At 42.7% G+C, this 13,153-nt stretch overlaps 1 protein-coding gene across 2 annotated transcripts; it reads left to right on the top strand.

Annotated features, from left to right (window-relative positions):
* The first annotated feature begins 2,045 nt into the window (after positions 1-2,045).
* LOC119734706 (3-oxoacyl-[acyl-carrier-protein] reductase FabG-like) lies at positions 2,046-13,153 on the top strand. 2 transcript variants are annotated; one of them, XM_038208246.1, is made up of 9 exons: positions 2,055-2,166; positions 4,315-4,448; positions 5,741-5,830; positions 7,558-7,643; positions 9,175-9,268; positions 10,040-10,109; positions 11,722-11,758; positions 11,928-11,991; positions 12,579-13,153. In XM_038208246.1, the coding sequence occupies exons 1-9, from the start codon at positions 2,118-2,120 to the stop codon at positions 12,735-12,737; spliced, it is 783 nt and encodes a 260-aa protein (XP_038064174.1). In that variant the 5' UTR covers positions 2,055-2,117; the 3' UTR covers positions 12,738-13,153. The 2 variants fall into 2 exon arrangements, with proteins under 2 accessions (XP_038064175.1, XP_038064174.1); XM_038208247.1 differs by lacking the exon at positions 5,741-5,830 and having other exon boundaries at positions 2,046-2,166.

The raw sequence follows: 13,153 nt of genomic DNA, 5'->3' as shown, positions 1-13,153 counted from the left end.
ATCAATGTAAATTGTCCAACGATAAAAAATAATGTGATCGTAACAATGTAGTGTTTTACATGCGAAAAATACACATTGATTTTCATTCGGTCAATATTGCTTTATTTTTTGACAGTTTCTTATGAAATTAAATCTCTTAATGTTAAACATAATGACAAATCACTGGTCGACAATTCAATTTAAAATATCTTGTTTTGATGGAGTTGTTGCCCCCCAAACGAGTTTGGTGGTGGATAATTATCGAGACCACTATTTATGTGACGCGCCCTCTATAAATAAAAGATTATCGGTGCGGATGCTGCACTATTGAACAAAAAGAACAACTCGGTTTCCGATACATAACTCAAGAAATACACGATATATTAAACTGAAATTTCGAGCACTCATTTTCCACTATGTGTAACAGAGGTGTATTGAATATCATCAGCAACAGTCCAACGATAAAAATAATATGATCGTAACAATGTAGTGTTTTACATGCGAAAAATACACATTGATTTGCATTCGGATTGCATTTGTCGCGCTAAAAACACTGTATTTTTACGGTCAATATTGCTTTATTTTTTGACGGTTTCTTTTGAAATTAAATCTCTTAATGTTAAACATAATGACAAATCACTGGTCGAATATTCAATTTAAAATATCTTGTATTGATGGAGTTGTTGCCCCCCAAACGAGTTTGTTGGTGGATAATTATCGAGACCACTATTTATGTGGCGCGCCCTCTATAAATAAAAGATTATCGGTGCGGATGCTGCACTATTGAACAAAAAGAACAACTCGGTTTCCGATACATAACTCAAAATATACACGATATATTGAACTGAAATTTCGAGTACTCATTTTCCACGATGTGTAACAGAGGTGTATTGAATATCATCAGCAACAGTCCAACGATAAAAATAATATGATCGTAACAATGTAGTGTTTTACATGCGAAAAATTCACATTGATTTTCATTCAGATTGCATTTGTCGCGCTAAAAACACTGTACTGTTACGGTCAATATTGCTTTATTTTCTGACGGTTTCGTATGAAATTAAATCTCTTAATGTTAAACATAATGACAAATCACTGGTCGAAAATTCAATTTAAAATATGTTGTATTGATGGAGTTGTTGCCCCCCAAACGAGTTTGGTGGTGGATAATTATGGAGACCACTATTTATGTGGCGCGCCCTCTATATAAAATAAAAGATTATCGGTGCGGATGCTGCACTATTGAACAAAAAGAACAACTCGGTTTCCGATACATAACTCAAGAAATACACGATATATTAAACTGAAATTTCGAGCACTCATTTTCCACGATGTGTAACAGAGGTGTATTGAATATCATCAGCAACAGTCCAACGATAAAAATAATATGATCGTAACAATGTAGTGTTTTACATGCGAAAAATACACATTGATTTTCATTCAGATTGCATTTGTCGCGCTAAAAACACTGTATTGTTACGGTCAATATTGCTTTATTTTTTGACGGTTTCTTATGAAATTAAATCTCTTAATGTTAAACATAATGACAAATCACTGGTCGAAAATTCAATTTAAAATATGTTGTATTGATGGAGTTGTTGCCCCCCAAACGAGTTTGGTGGTGGATAATTATGGAGACCACTATTTATGTGGCGCGCCCTCTATATAAAATAAAAGATTATCGGTGCAGATGCTGCACTATTGAGCAAAAAGAACAACTCGGTTTCCGATACATAACTCAAGAAATACACGATATATTAAACTGAAATTTCGAGCGCTCATTTTCCACGATGTGTAACAGAGGTGCATTGAATATCATCAGCAACAGTCCAACGATAACAATAATATGATCGTAACAATGTAGTGTTTTACATGCGAAAAATACATATTGATTTGCATTCGGATTGCATTTGTCGCGCTAAAAACACTGTACTGTTACGGTCAATATTGCTTTATTTTTTGACGGTTTCTTATGAAATTAAATCTCTTCATGTTTAAACGTAATGACAAATCACTGGACGAAAATTCAATTTAAAACATTCTTTTACCTGGTTCATAATAATAACCTAATTATTATTATTAAGGCCGGTGTCCTGTGCATCTGTTTGGACGTTGGGGGCGCGCAATCATTAAAAATCATGGCGGCGCCCATGATGACACTTGCCGGGAAAGTTTCTATCGTGACAGGTAAGTCATGTAAGGGTTTTCGTTAGCATTTATTTCTGTAAGAATAAGATCTAATTGTGTTGTTTTAAAGTATCCAAATTTGGTACAACTATAGAATGCAGGGCCACTTTACTCTACATCCGCGCCTCCGTACGGCTGCGTGGAGGCGTGGAACCGCAGTCGACCTACCTCTGAAAATCGATCGTGGAGTCGTGGAGCCGCAGAGAATTGCGCCCTCTATCGGTGCGCGTCTCTGCGACTCCGCGACTCCGCGCCTCCACCACTGAGAGACAGTGCCCCGTCGCCCTCCCCCCCCCCTTCCTAATTTGCGCGCCCAATTAAAGCGACTCTGCGACTCCGCGACTCCGCGCCTCCGCGCCTCCGCGACTCCAGACAGTGCCCCGTCGCCCTCCCCCCCCTTCCTAATTGGCCCGCCCAATTAAAGTGACTCTGCGACTCCCCGACTCCGCGCCTCCGCGACTCCAGACAGTGCCCCGTCGCCCTCCCCCCCTTCCTAATTGGCCCGCCCAATTAAAGTGACTCTGCGACTCCCCGACTCCGCGCCTCCGCGACTCCAGACAGTGCCCCGTCGCCCTCCCCCCCCTTCCTAATTGGCCCGCCCAATTAAAGTGACTCTGCGACTCCCCGACTCCACGCCTCCGCGACTCCAGACAGTGCCCCGTCGCCCTCCCCCCCTTCCTAATTGGCCCGCCCAATTAAAGTGACTCTGCGACTCCCCGACTCCGCGCCTCCGCGACTCCAGACAGTGCCCCGTCGCCCTCCCCCCCCCTTCCTAATTGGCCCGCCCAATTAAAGTGACTCTGCGACTCCCCGACTCCGCGCCTCCGCGCCTCCGCGACTCCAGACAGTGCCCCGTCGCCCTCCCCCCCCCTTCCTAATTGGCCCGCCCAATTAAAGTGACTCTGCGACTCCCCGACTCCGCGACTCCAGACAGTGCCCCGTCGCCCTCCCCCCCCCTTCCTAATTGGCCCGCCCAATTAAAATGGATATGGATGCTTCGTTCTCAAAAGATTCCGCCGAGAATTGCGCCCTCTATCGGTGCGCGTCTCTGCGACTCCGCGACTCCGCGCCTCCGCCACTGCGGCCACTCCAGTGCCCCGCGTCTCCGCGATTCTGCGACTCCAAGACTCCGCGCCTCCGCCGCTCCAGACAGTGCCCCCAACACATTTACAAGCACGCCCTCCCTTCCGATCCTTCATGAGAAGCTTTGAAGACAAGTGCAGTGCATGCCTTCGCTGTACTTAGCACTTTTTGGCAGGTTTGCATATCTATTACTCCTATTCCATCCACGCCTCCAGGCAAAATAAAAAACCTTGCTTCGGCGTGGCCCTGCATTCTATAGTTGCTCCCCAAATTTTCATGCAGTATTCATCTTTTGCAGGCCGATGTTTATTTGTTGTGATCATGTTGATTTTTATTTATTTATTTTAGGCTTATTTTGCATTGTTTTGACTTTTGTAGGTTTTTTACTTTAGAAGCATAGGCCTAGGCCTAGTACTCACCTTCTTTTATAGGCTAATCAGAAAGTGCTGCCTTTTTCAGATATCTATTTTTTGTGAAATTTCCAGATTCATTTGCACACGTTTGCGTATCAAAATATCAACATGAAATTTCCACAAATATTCAACATCTGAAAAAGGCAGCACTTTCTGATTAGCCTATACAGAGGGTGAGTATGCTTGATTTATGGCTTCTAAAGCAAAAAAAACAACAACCAAACTACAAACTAACTTACTAAGCCTAAAATTGAAAATCAAAATTTGGCAAAGTTCGACATGTCTTTGCACATATGGAAGTGTGGCCTATGTTTAAGGAGGTAGTCCAGTAAATTGGCCACATTTATGGGGCAACGTGTAGGCATGATCGGCCCCCACGCGTGCATTGCATGGTCGACCGCATGCAGGCCCCCGCCTAATTAATTAGTTGATATATCACAGGTGTATTAGAATGAGCAACAGCAGTCTGAGAACAGTCCCATTGTCCTTAAATATAGCCACAGTTTATTTAAGTTCTATTATTAGTAGGCATTGCTATTTTTGGAAAAGGCTGGATATGAGAGGTCGTTAGTAAAATTTGTTTTGCACATCTCCAAGTGATTTCTCTTGGGATTACTTCTCTTGATCGTTTAATCTTTCTTGTGTTTGATAGGTGCTGGTTCTGGCATAGGCTGGGCTACCAGCGTGCTGTTTGCCAAGCTCGGGTCGAAGCTAACCGTCACTGGGAGAAATGCTGCGAACTTGGACAAGGTGGCAATTGTATGCCAGGACAATGGATCAGAGCCGGTGAGCGGACTTTCAACCTTATGCACTCTGTCTGGCAGGGTTAGAGTTTAATCGTAGAAAATGGAGCTTGCAGCAGGAGACAAATATCCCATCCTTTTTTACCCCTCAGCCGAGAGGCTCGAGGGGTATTGTCATCGCCTAGGGCGTCCGTCCGTCCGGATGTATGTCTGTCCGTCCGTCCGTCGGGCCGTCCGGGCAGCTTAGTTTCCGGATGATAACTTGAGTTAGAAATGTTGTTTGGGGTTGTAACTTCGGTAGGGGGTTGCCCTTTGGAGTAGGCAAGTTGGGATTGGTTTTGAGGTCAAAAGGTCAATGGTCAAGGTCACCGTGGTGAGTTAAATGTAAATGGTTTCCGGATGATAACCTGAGTTAGAAATGAGATTTTGGTGTCTAACTTTGGAAGAGGGTTGCCCTTGGGAGAAGGCAAGTTGGGATTGGTTTTGGGGTCAAAAGGTCAAAGGTCAAGGTCAGCATGGTGAGATAAAGGTAAATGGTTTCCGGATGATAACTTTAGTTAGAAATGAGATTTTGGTGTCTAACTTTGATAGGGGGTTGCCCTTGGGAGTAGGCAAGTTGGGATTGGTTTTGGGGTCAAAAGGTCAAAGGTCAAGGTCACCGTGGTGAGTTAAATGTAAATGGTTTCAGGATGATAACTTGAGTTAGAAATGAGATTTTGGTGTCTAACTTTGGTAGAGGGTTGCCCTTGGGAGTAGGCAAGTTGGGATTGGTTTTGGGGTCAAAAGGTCAAAGGTCAAGGTCACCATTGTGAGTTAAAGGTAAATGGTTTCCGGATGATAACTTAAGTTAGAAATGCGATTTTGGTGTCTAACTTTGGAAGAGGGTTCCCCTTGGGAGAAGGCAAGTTGGGATTGGTTTTGGGGTCAAAAGGTCAAAGGTCAAGGTCAGCATGGTGAGAAAAAGGTAAATGGTTTCCGGATGATAACTTGAGTTAGAAATGAGATTTTGGTGTCTGACTGAGGTAGGGGTTTGCCCTTGGGTACAGGCAAGTTGGGGTTAGTTTTGGGGTCAAAAGGTCAAAGGTCAAGGTCACCGTGGTGAGTTCAATGTAAATGGTTCCGAATGATAACTTGAGTTAGAAATGAAATGTTGGTGTCTAACTTCGGTAGGGGGTTTCCCATTGGTACAGGCATGTTGGGACTGGTTCTGGGGTCAAAGGCCAAAGGTCAAGGTCACCACGTTGAGTTAAAGGTTAATGGTTTCCGGATGATAACTTGACTCTGGCTGAGGGGTTTCAACAGCAACGCTGTTATTTTTTGGTCTTTTTTTTCCAGCTGGTTGTTGTCGGAGATTTGACTAAAGAGGAGGACAACCAGAAACTGATCCGGAAGACACTGGAACACTTCGGCAAGTTGGACATCTTGGTAATAACATCACCAGTTTGGGTCTTACTTTTTTGTCAATTTAAAATCCAAATTTTCTGGTTGATGCCAAATTAAGATGCAACTCAAGGCTTTGTGACCAAAGGCTGTATTGCAATGCTTGAAATAGTGAGTTGTGCCACTCAGCTCAATTTTTAGCTGAGTGAGTTGGGCCTCTAGCGGGAATGTGGCCTTTAGTGGCTTGTGTTTGGGTTTGTGACTCCTGATCAGAGGGTCATGGGTTCGAATCTAGCTGCAGGTCAAATGTTGTGTCCTTGGGCAAGCCAATTCATCCTCACTTGCCACATCTTCACCCAGGAGTAAACATTTTTAGGCGAGTGAGTGTGGCCTATAGCAGAAGTGTGGCCTATAGTGGTAAGGGTTCGGTTCGTGACTCCTGATCAGAGGGTCATAGGTTTGAATCAAACCGTCGGTCAAATGTTGTGTCCTTGGGCAAGCCACTTCACCCCACTTGCCTCTCTCCACCCAGGAGTATAAATGGGTACCGGTTTTAGCCGGGAAATATTCTCAGTCATTTCATGTTACTGAAACCGGAAATGAACGCTGGCCTGATGGGCCACATTGGCTTGTGAGAGACTTTACTTACTTAAACCAGCTCAATTTTAGGTAGAACAAGCGGTCTCATCATGTTGAAGGCGACTGGCCTGACGTCATTTGTGACCCATGAAATGTCGGCGCAGCGCAGGCTCCTGGGCTGTCTGAAGAGTTCTGATGGTCACTCACCTAAAGGGCCGGCCTGTCGTTATCTGATTCAATGAGTTACTCACTGAGTCACCGAGTGCAAATGCATCATTTGACTTGGATGAACTCCAAGTTTCATCCAAGTCAAATGATGTATTTTTAAGTAATCAAGCTGAGAGACTGGCCAAAACGAAGACTGACCAGCTGAAGCCATCCAGCTGAGACTGACCAGCTGACCAGCTGTCAAACGTTCAGATCCAGTTGGACTAGGCTTATTATCCTTGTCTTGACTTCATCAATGACGACCCATTGTCTCAGAACCACCTTAGCATTTTCCCAGATTCCTCTTTGAGTATGGTTCTAAGGAAAACCCAGAGACGCAGTAATCATTATCAGTTTCATCGAAGAGGAAAACTCAACAGTTTATTTAAAAGGGAAATACCAGGTGGTGTACTCGGGGAAAAAATAGAAAAACAGAACAAGAAAAGAAAAAGAGGCGTGAAGTCTAAATATTTTTTTTATTAATTTTATAAACAAGTTGAGCATCTGCAAAATGCTAGAGAAAGTGCAAGGATTTTTTGGGGAAAAATGTGCTTTGCCCCCCCCCCCCCCTAGAAAAAAATCCTGTCTATGCCCATGTGTATGCCCTGAGCTGAACCACACGAAAGAATTGTGCAGGGATTTGAAGTGTTATCCATGCTCCACAGAAGATTACCTCAAAGGAATTTGAAGTGTTTGGTTCTAACTCTGGGGGGAAAAAGTGGTTTTGCAAAACTTGAAGGGTTGTGAAGCACAGAAGACTAGAAGGGTTAAGTTTTAAGTTTGTTTTTGTTTGTTTGTTCTCTTTTGTTCATTCTTTGTTGCCTAGAGCCGAGATTTAGATGTTTATAATCTTGTTATTATTGCCAGAGGCAGTCCAGCGGAAGTTTCGTCCGAGTCAAATTCCATCTAAGAGTGACCACAAATGAAAAGAATGAACGCTAATGTGAACAACTAAAAATATAGAGTTTTATTGTGTATTTGACCAGGTAAACTGCGCTGGCATTATATCGCACGTAACCATTGAAACGACGAGCATGAAGGCCTATGACACCATGATGAATGCCAACATCCGGTAAGCATGGAACGTTACGTGTTTATTTCATAGGATTGAGCCACAGAGTCTTCCATTTCTCTGAATGACTGGCGTTCTAATTACCCATGTGCTGGGCTGCACCCGATTTCCTGAGCATGAAGTGCTGCGATGTGTCGTAAAGCCCGGTTCATACTTGGCGCGAAAGCGAACGCGAATTGTGACGTTGTGGCAAGTATTCGCGCTGCGAATTTGTAAAAGTTGAACATATTTCAACCCGGGCGAATTTCGCAGCGAATGTTTCCTGACGTCAAATTCGCTTCGCATTCGCTTTCGCATGAAGTATGAACCGGGCTTTACTCCAGTCGCGAGGCATAACACGTCACAACTTGCAATGCCTTTTATGGTCCAGTTCACGAAACTTACGATGTGTTTTACTCATCGTAAGTTCCTTGACAATGGCTTAAAAGATGTCACAAGTTACGAGGTTTCTAGTGGTCATATTAAAATAAGAATAGTACTTGGAAAGATTTCCATATAAGAAGTTCACTCAACACCCTGTGTACAAACCCTATGAGAGTGGACTGAAAAATTGTAAGTGTTTTCTAAGAAAATGCTCGTATTTTCTCACTGCTCAAATTGACTTTGATGACATGAAATTGCTATCTGGGGGCTTGTTAGTCAATACAGAGGAAATATCTTTCCTAGTACTTTTCTTGGCCAGTTTTATACCATAAATGAGACTCTGAAACCGAGACAATGTGTGTGAAGTTGTAAGTTAAAAATGCATCAAAGTAATTATCATTTAGCTTGCGGTTGAAATTATGTAGCTGTACAGCCCACCGCAAGCTTGTTTGCCTTTAAAACTGCATCATATGTCCGCCATTTGGTTTATGTTTTAAAAACTGTTTGAGAGGAGATCCAATGACACTTTGCTGAATTTCCGACCACTATTTACTGTACGTTGAATAAATATGTATATCAGTCACTGTGTTGTGCTATAAATACACCTACGATGCATCGCCCTTACGGTGGGTTTGAATGATGTCTGAATCCAAGAATCTATTTTGGTCGACTCGAGACGCTCCTATCCGCTCCGTTCACAAGTACCCCCTCACCGGCAAAGAGGGTACAGTTAGGGGTGACCGACCGATGCCATCTTGCCTGACTGCAATTCATTTGTGGCGAAGCCCAGCCACTGCGTGCACATAGTACACACCCCCTGGTGTACGTGCATCACACACAAGGAACGGTGCGCGTCAACCAGCGAAATGTCCCGCCCATGGGACGTCGTTGCTGGGTAAAAGGGCGCCCTCTTTCGTTGGCACATGGAGCCCATAATCTGATTGGTTTGGTGTGGCTCAGGAACGCCAGCCTGATAAACCGGGGGTGAGGGTCCAATGTGCTCCTCAATTTCCGAGGAGCATCAAGCTCACCTATAAAGTGATGGTGGCTGGGCTCTACCTTCCTCAATCCTGCAGAATCTTCCGATTCCCCTTCTGGTAGACTTGAAAGATCCAGGAGATTTGGGTTGACGCCCCTGATGGATATAATTTTCTCTCGTTGACACCAGGTCAGTATTTCATCTGACATCTCTGGCCGTTCCTCACTTGATTGAAAGCAAAGGCAACATTGTTAATGTCTCTAGTGTCGGTGGACTGCGGGCGGTGAGCATTTTCGGATATTTTTTTTGGGGGGGGGGGGGCTTCGTGTCCCAATTTTATTCAGTACGGCCAAAAAATCAGAAAAGGAAAGGGCCATCGATCTTATACTGCATAGTTTCTTTGAATTTGATGGGTTGACGAAGCTTCTTAACAAAAGTTCCCCTCACATTTCTGCCCTCAAATCTTTCTTTTTTGGCAGTTCTGAAAATTAAAGAAGGAAATCGTCTAAACAAATATGAAATCAACATATTTTCCTTTATGGAACCTAAATCAATGACAGTGGGACAGACTCGAGTCCACATGTATCTCCTTCCTAAGGAGAATGATTCGCAGAGGATACAATAGGAAGGATGACGAGTTCAAACTAAAGCTGACTAATGTCGACATCTTGCGGATTTGCAGATGCAAGAAGCTTGCTGAATTCGTACAGCGTCAGCAAACAAAGTACCTAGCCCATCTTGTCAGACAACCAAACGCTTACCTCACCAAGCGTCTCTTGTTCAATGAGGACAAGAACCGGAAATCTGGCAACCGGTTACCTACCCTCCTGCCGCAGGTAGTCAACATCCATGCCATCACCACTGACAAATTCTTCAAGCGAGCACTGCGGAGGGAATACTGAAGGTTTTTATGTTGGGCATGGGACTGACTCTCCATGCCCGCTCAACAGCTGCTGTATGCATCTAGAGTTAAACTTAAATGAATAAATGAATGAATAATACATCATGTTTCCGTGTGGTAAAGTAAATTCTGATTTGTCCTTTTGGATACCAGTTCCCAGGAGTGCTAACATACTGTATGTCTAAGAGCGCCCTGGACCAGTTCACCAGAGTGACTTCATTAGGTCAGTTTACTTTGGTCAATTTGCTTTATTGATATAAATAGCTTATTTAGTATAAGGCCAAAAAAAAAAAGTCTCTGGCTTCTGTATGTGTGCGCGTCACCGTAGCCATGCGCGTCAGCAAAATGAAAAAGTTTTTTTTTCAATGAAAGATGATGTCTCAAAACCGCCAAACTCACTGGTTTGACTGGAATCCTGCTGCTGCACAATTTTAACGTGTTTTTAGATTGGGTTATGGTCGAGAATAAGCTTTATGTGGCCTCTCTGGACTCCCATATATTTGCACTAAGTTTAGTCGGGCACCATTTGCAGTCATCAGCTGACATTTGAAGCAAAAAAATCAGGTAAAAAAAAAAAAAAAAAGCCGCGTCGCCACACCACTTTTTGGGCAAGCTCCATACCAGAAACCGGAGACTTTTTTTTGGCCTAAAGGTAGAGTAGATCATTTGCAGCTATCCAAAAAGTAACTGACAAAGTTATTGTTGAAAAGCTTACTTGGTTTAATCCTAACTCCCTAGCATGATTTACTAGGAACCATACCCATCCTGGCAAATTCCAACACCATATGGGAAACTGTACACGCATATTTCTGACTTAGTTTCTGGAGGTGTGCCAACCCAATGTAAAAGACTGTCAGTTTAGGGGTACTGTACCCATCCCGACAGATTCCAACAAATCATGCTGTTGGAGTTTGATGGGTTGAGTTATGTAAGGGTTAAATATGGTAATGGCACTAAACTCCCTGTGATATTATTCTTTCTGGCATGCTGTCATTTTAAATGTCATGCTGATTTTTTTTCTTTGGTGATTGTCAGTGCATGGCAGTACGTCAGTGAGCAAACCTTGATCTGATACACCGTGCCCTCTGGAGACATGCACACAATAGGGAACAAAATATTGTATACGTCTCCACAGGGCAATTTCTATAGATGAATACGTCTCCACAAGGTTTTCACGAAATAGATATACGGATTTTACTCAAAAACTAGGAATTTCCAAGGTATGTTGATCGCAATTGGTAGAGTTTTAGAAAAGGATATTATAAGTCAAAATTTCAGCCAAGGAAATTAATCCTGGATAAAATAAGAGCATTTTGAAACTGTACTTTCAAACTCGAAAACTTTAGTACACGAGAATAAAGAAATATCTCCACGAGGATACAAATTTCAGTATGGACGCTCAAAAATGTTTTCAATGAGTACATTTTTGGGTTCAAAATTTGATCAGAAAACCCCCAAACTGAACAGTGAACAATGCCCTCAGTTGACCGGAAAAGCATGGACAATTTTTAAATGTGCACATTTCAATAAAATTAACCAAAAAGGGGTGTCAAATAGTTTTCATACATTTAAAGAGGAGTAGAAAGTTGCACAAAATGTGTTCCTCGGAAAAATCATCTCATGGCCATGCATGGACCCCTCAAACCATTCATGCAGTGTTATAAAGCATTTTACAAGGTCCGTCAGATGTCAGCTTACAAATGGCTAAATGAAAGAAACAATTTCTCCATTATTTACCAGTACTTCAATATCAAAGTAAATAGGTCGAAGAAAAGTTTCCAAATTTCCCCCCGCCAAAAATAAAATATTACATTTTATTGTGTCTTTATTTTCAGAATTGGCGCCCAAAGGAGTGCGTGTGAATTCAATTAAGTAAGTGCGTGGAGAAATAATTTATTTAAGCCCACAATGACGTCGTTATCCTGAAAATAATTTTGTATTTGAAGAGAAGGATAAAATCATTTGCTAAAAAATTGCCGTCTGTTTATTTTATTTTCAAATAACAAATTCTGAGGTTTTGGGGTTTTAATTTCTCTAACAGTCCTGGTGTGATTGTAACCAACTTACAGAAAGCTTCCGGGATTGACGATGAAGCTTATGCAGAGGTTCGTTGCTTTTTTGGTTTAAAATTGAAAAGGTCTAGTTTTCTTAAACTCAAGATATTTCTGATTAAAAAAAAAAAAAATCTGGAGCCTCTCTGAGAGATCCCCTGCCATCATTTCCCAGATTTCAAGCATTGCTAATGTTATAAGCTTCATAATTACTGTCTGTACTGCAGTTATTTTACAGAAAATGCTTCCCAAAATTATAAATCTTCAGTCACACCTTAACCAACCTAGTTTGGGGCAAATTTCACTAAGTCTGTGATAAGACCAAGCTAAAAAAAGTTTCTTTTCCGGGCTTTTGAAAAAAGGAAAGAGGGGGCCCCCTCCCCCCTCCCAAATTTTATAAATTGTATTTATAAAAATAAAGGGTTGCGGGCAGGAAAAGAAAGCCGACAGGAATGAAAATGTTTTATTTTTCTTGGACAAAGTTGTTGGACAAAGTTAGGGAGAATAGGGGTCCATGATTGCCGGTTTTCACAAAAATGGGTGTGTGTGTCTATCCTTGATCAATGGATCAAAGTGGTTATTCTCCGACAAAGTGGGGAAGGCGGCAAAGCAAAATGAATTCATTTGTTTTGCTCCTACAGTTCTTAGAACGCTCGAAAACAGCTCACGCCCTCGGGCGACCCGGGCAGCCCGACGAAGCAGCCAATGCCATCGCCTTCCTTGCCTCTGATGCTGCCACGTTTATCACGGGGGCTACCCTACCGGTGGATGGCGGACGGCACGCCACGTGCCCTCGATAAACGAAGAGTTTTTCAATCTAAAAGAAGAGTGATTACAACTCTCAATCGCCTGGTCTTCTATTTTCACTCTTTGGAATTTAGAGATTGAGGACAAAAGAAATTGCCCCTTGCATTTTATGTTTCATAACCAGAAATTGGGATTTCTTGAATGCTAAAGTTGTCCTGTATTCCTGCATTCTTGCCTGACAACGATCCATTATTTCTTACTTGGGCACCCACTTCACAATTTTTAAAACCCTCCTATTGTTTGATCAGTCACAGACAGTCAAAAATTACTTCAACTTCCCCTGCCTCGCATTTGTTTCCAGACTAGTCAAAACAGTCAGGTCACATTCTCGTAGACGCTGTGACTAGTCATATTCCATCAACAGACAAAGAAGGTAACTGGTAGGTACAGCTGGCATATCAATCACCTC

The sequence above is a fragment of the Patiria miniata genome, unplaced genomic scaffold (genome assembly GCF_015706575.1).
Source record: "Patiria miniata isolate m_02_andy unplaced genomic scaffold, ASM1570657v1 HiC_scaffold_28, whole genome shotgun sequence".
Classification (NCBI taxonomy): domain Eukaryota; kingdom Metazoa; phylum Echinodermata; class Asteroidea; order Valvatida; family Asterinidae; genus Patiria; species Patiria miniata.
Note: the sequence above shows the minus strand (reverse complement) of the source record. Positions and strands in the feature narration are given on the sequence as shown.

What these genes read in the sequence shown, in the direction of transcription:
- LOC119734706 (XM_038208246.1), top strand. Translation starts at nt 2,118, where the DNA reads ATGGCGGCGCCCATGATGACACTTGCCGGGAAAGTTTCTATCGTGACA. An exon ending in TCGGCAAGTTGGACATCTTG is followed by an intron (nt 5,831 to 7,557) that starts GTAATAACATCA and finishes GTATTTGACCAG; the next exon opens with GTAAACTGCGCTGGCATTAT. An exon ending in CACCAGAGTGACTTCATTAG is followed by an intron (nt 10,110 to 11,721) that starts GTCAGTTTACTT and finishes CTTTATTTTCAG; the next exon opens with AATTGGCGCCCAAAGGAGTG.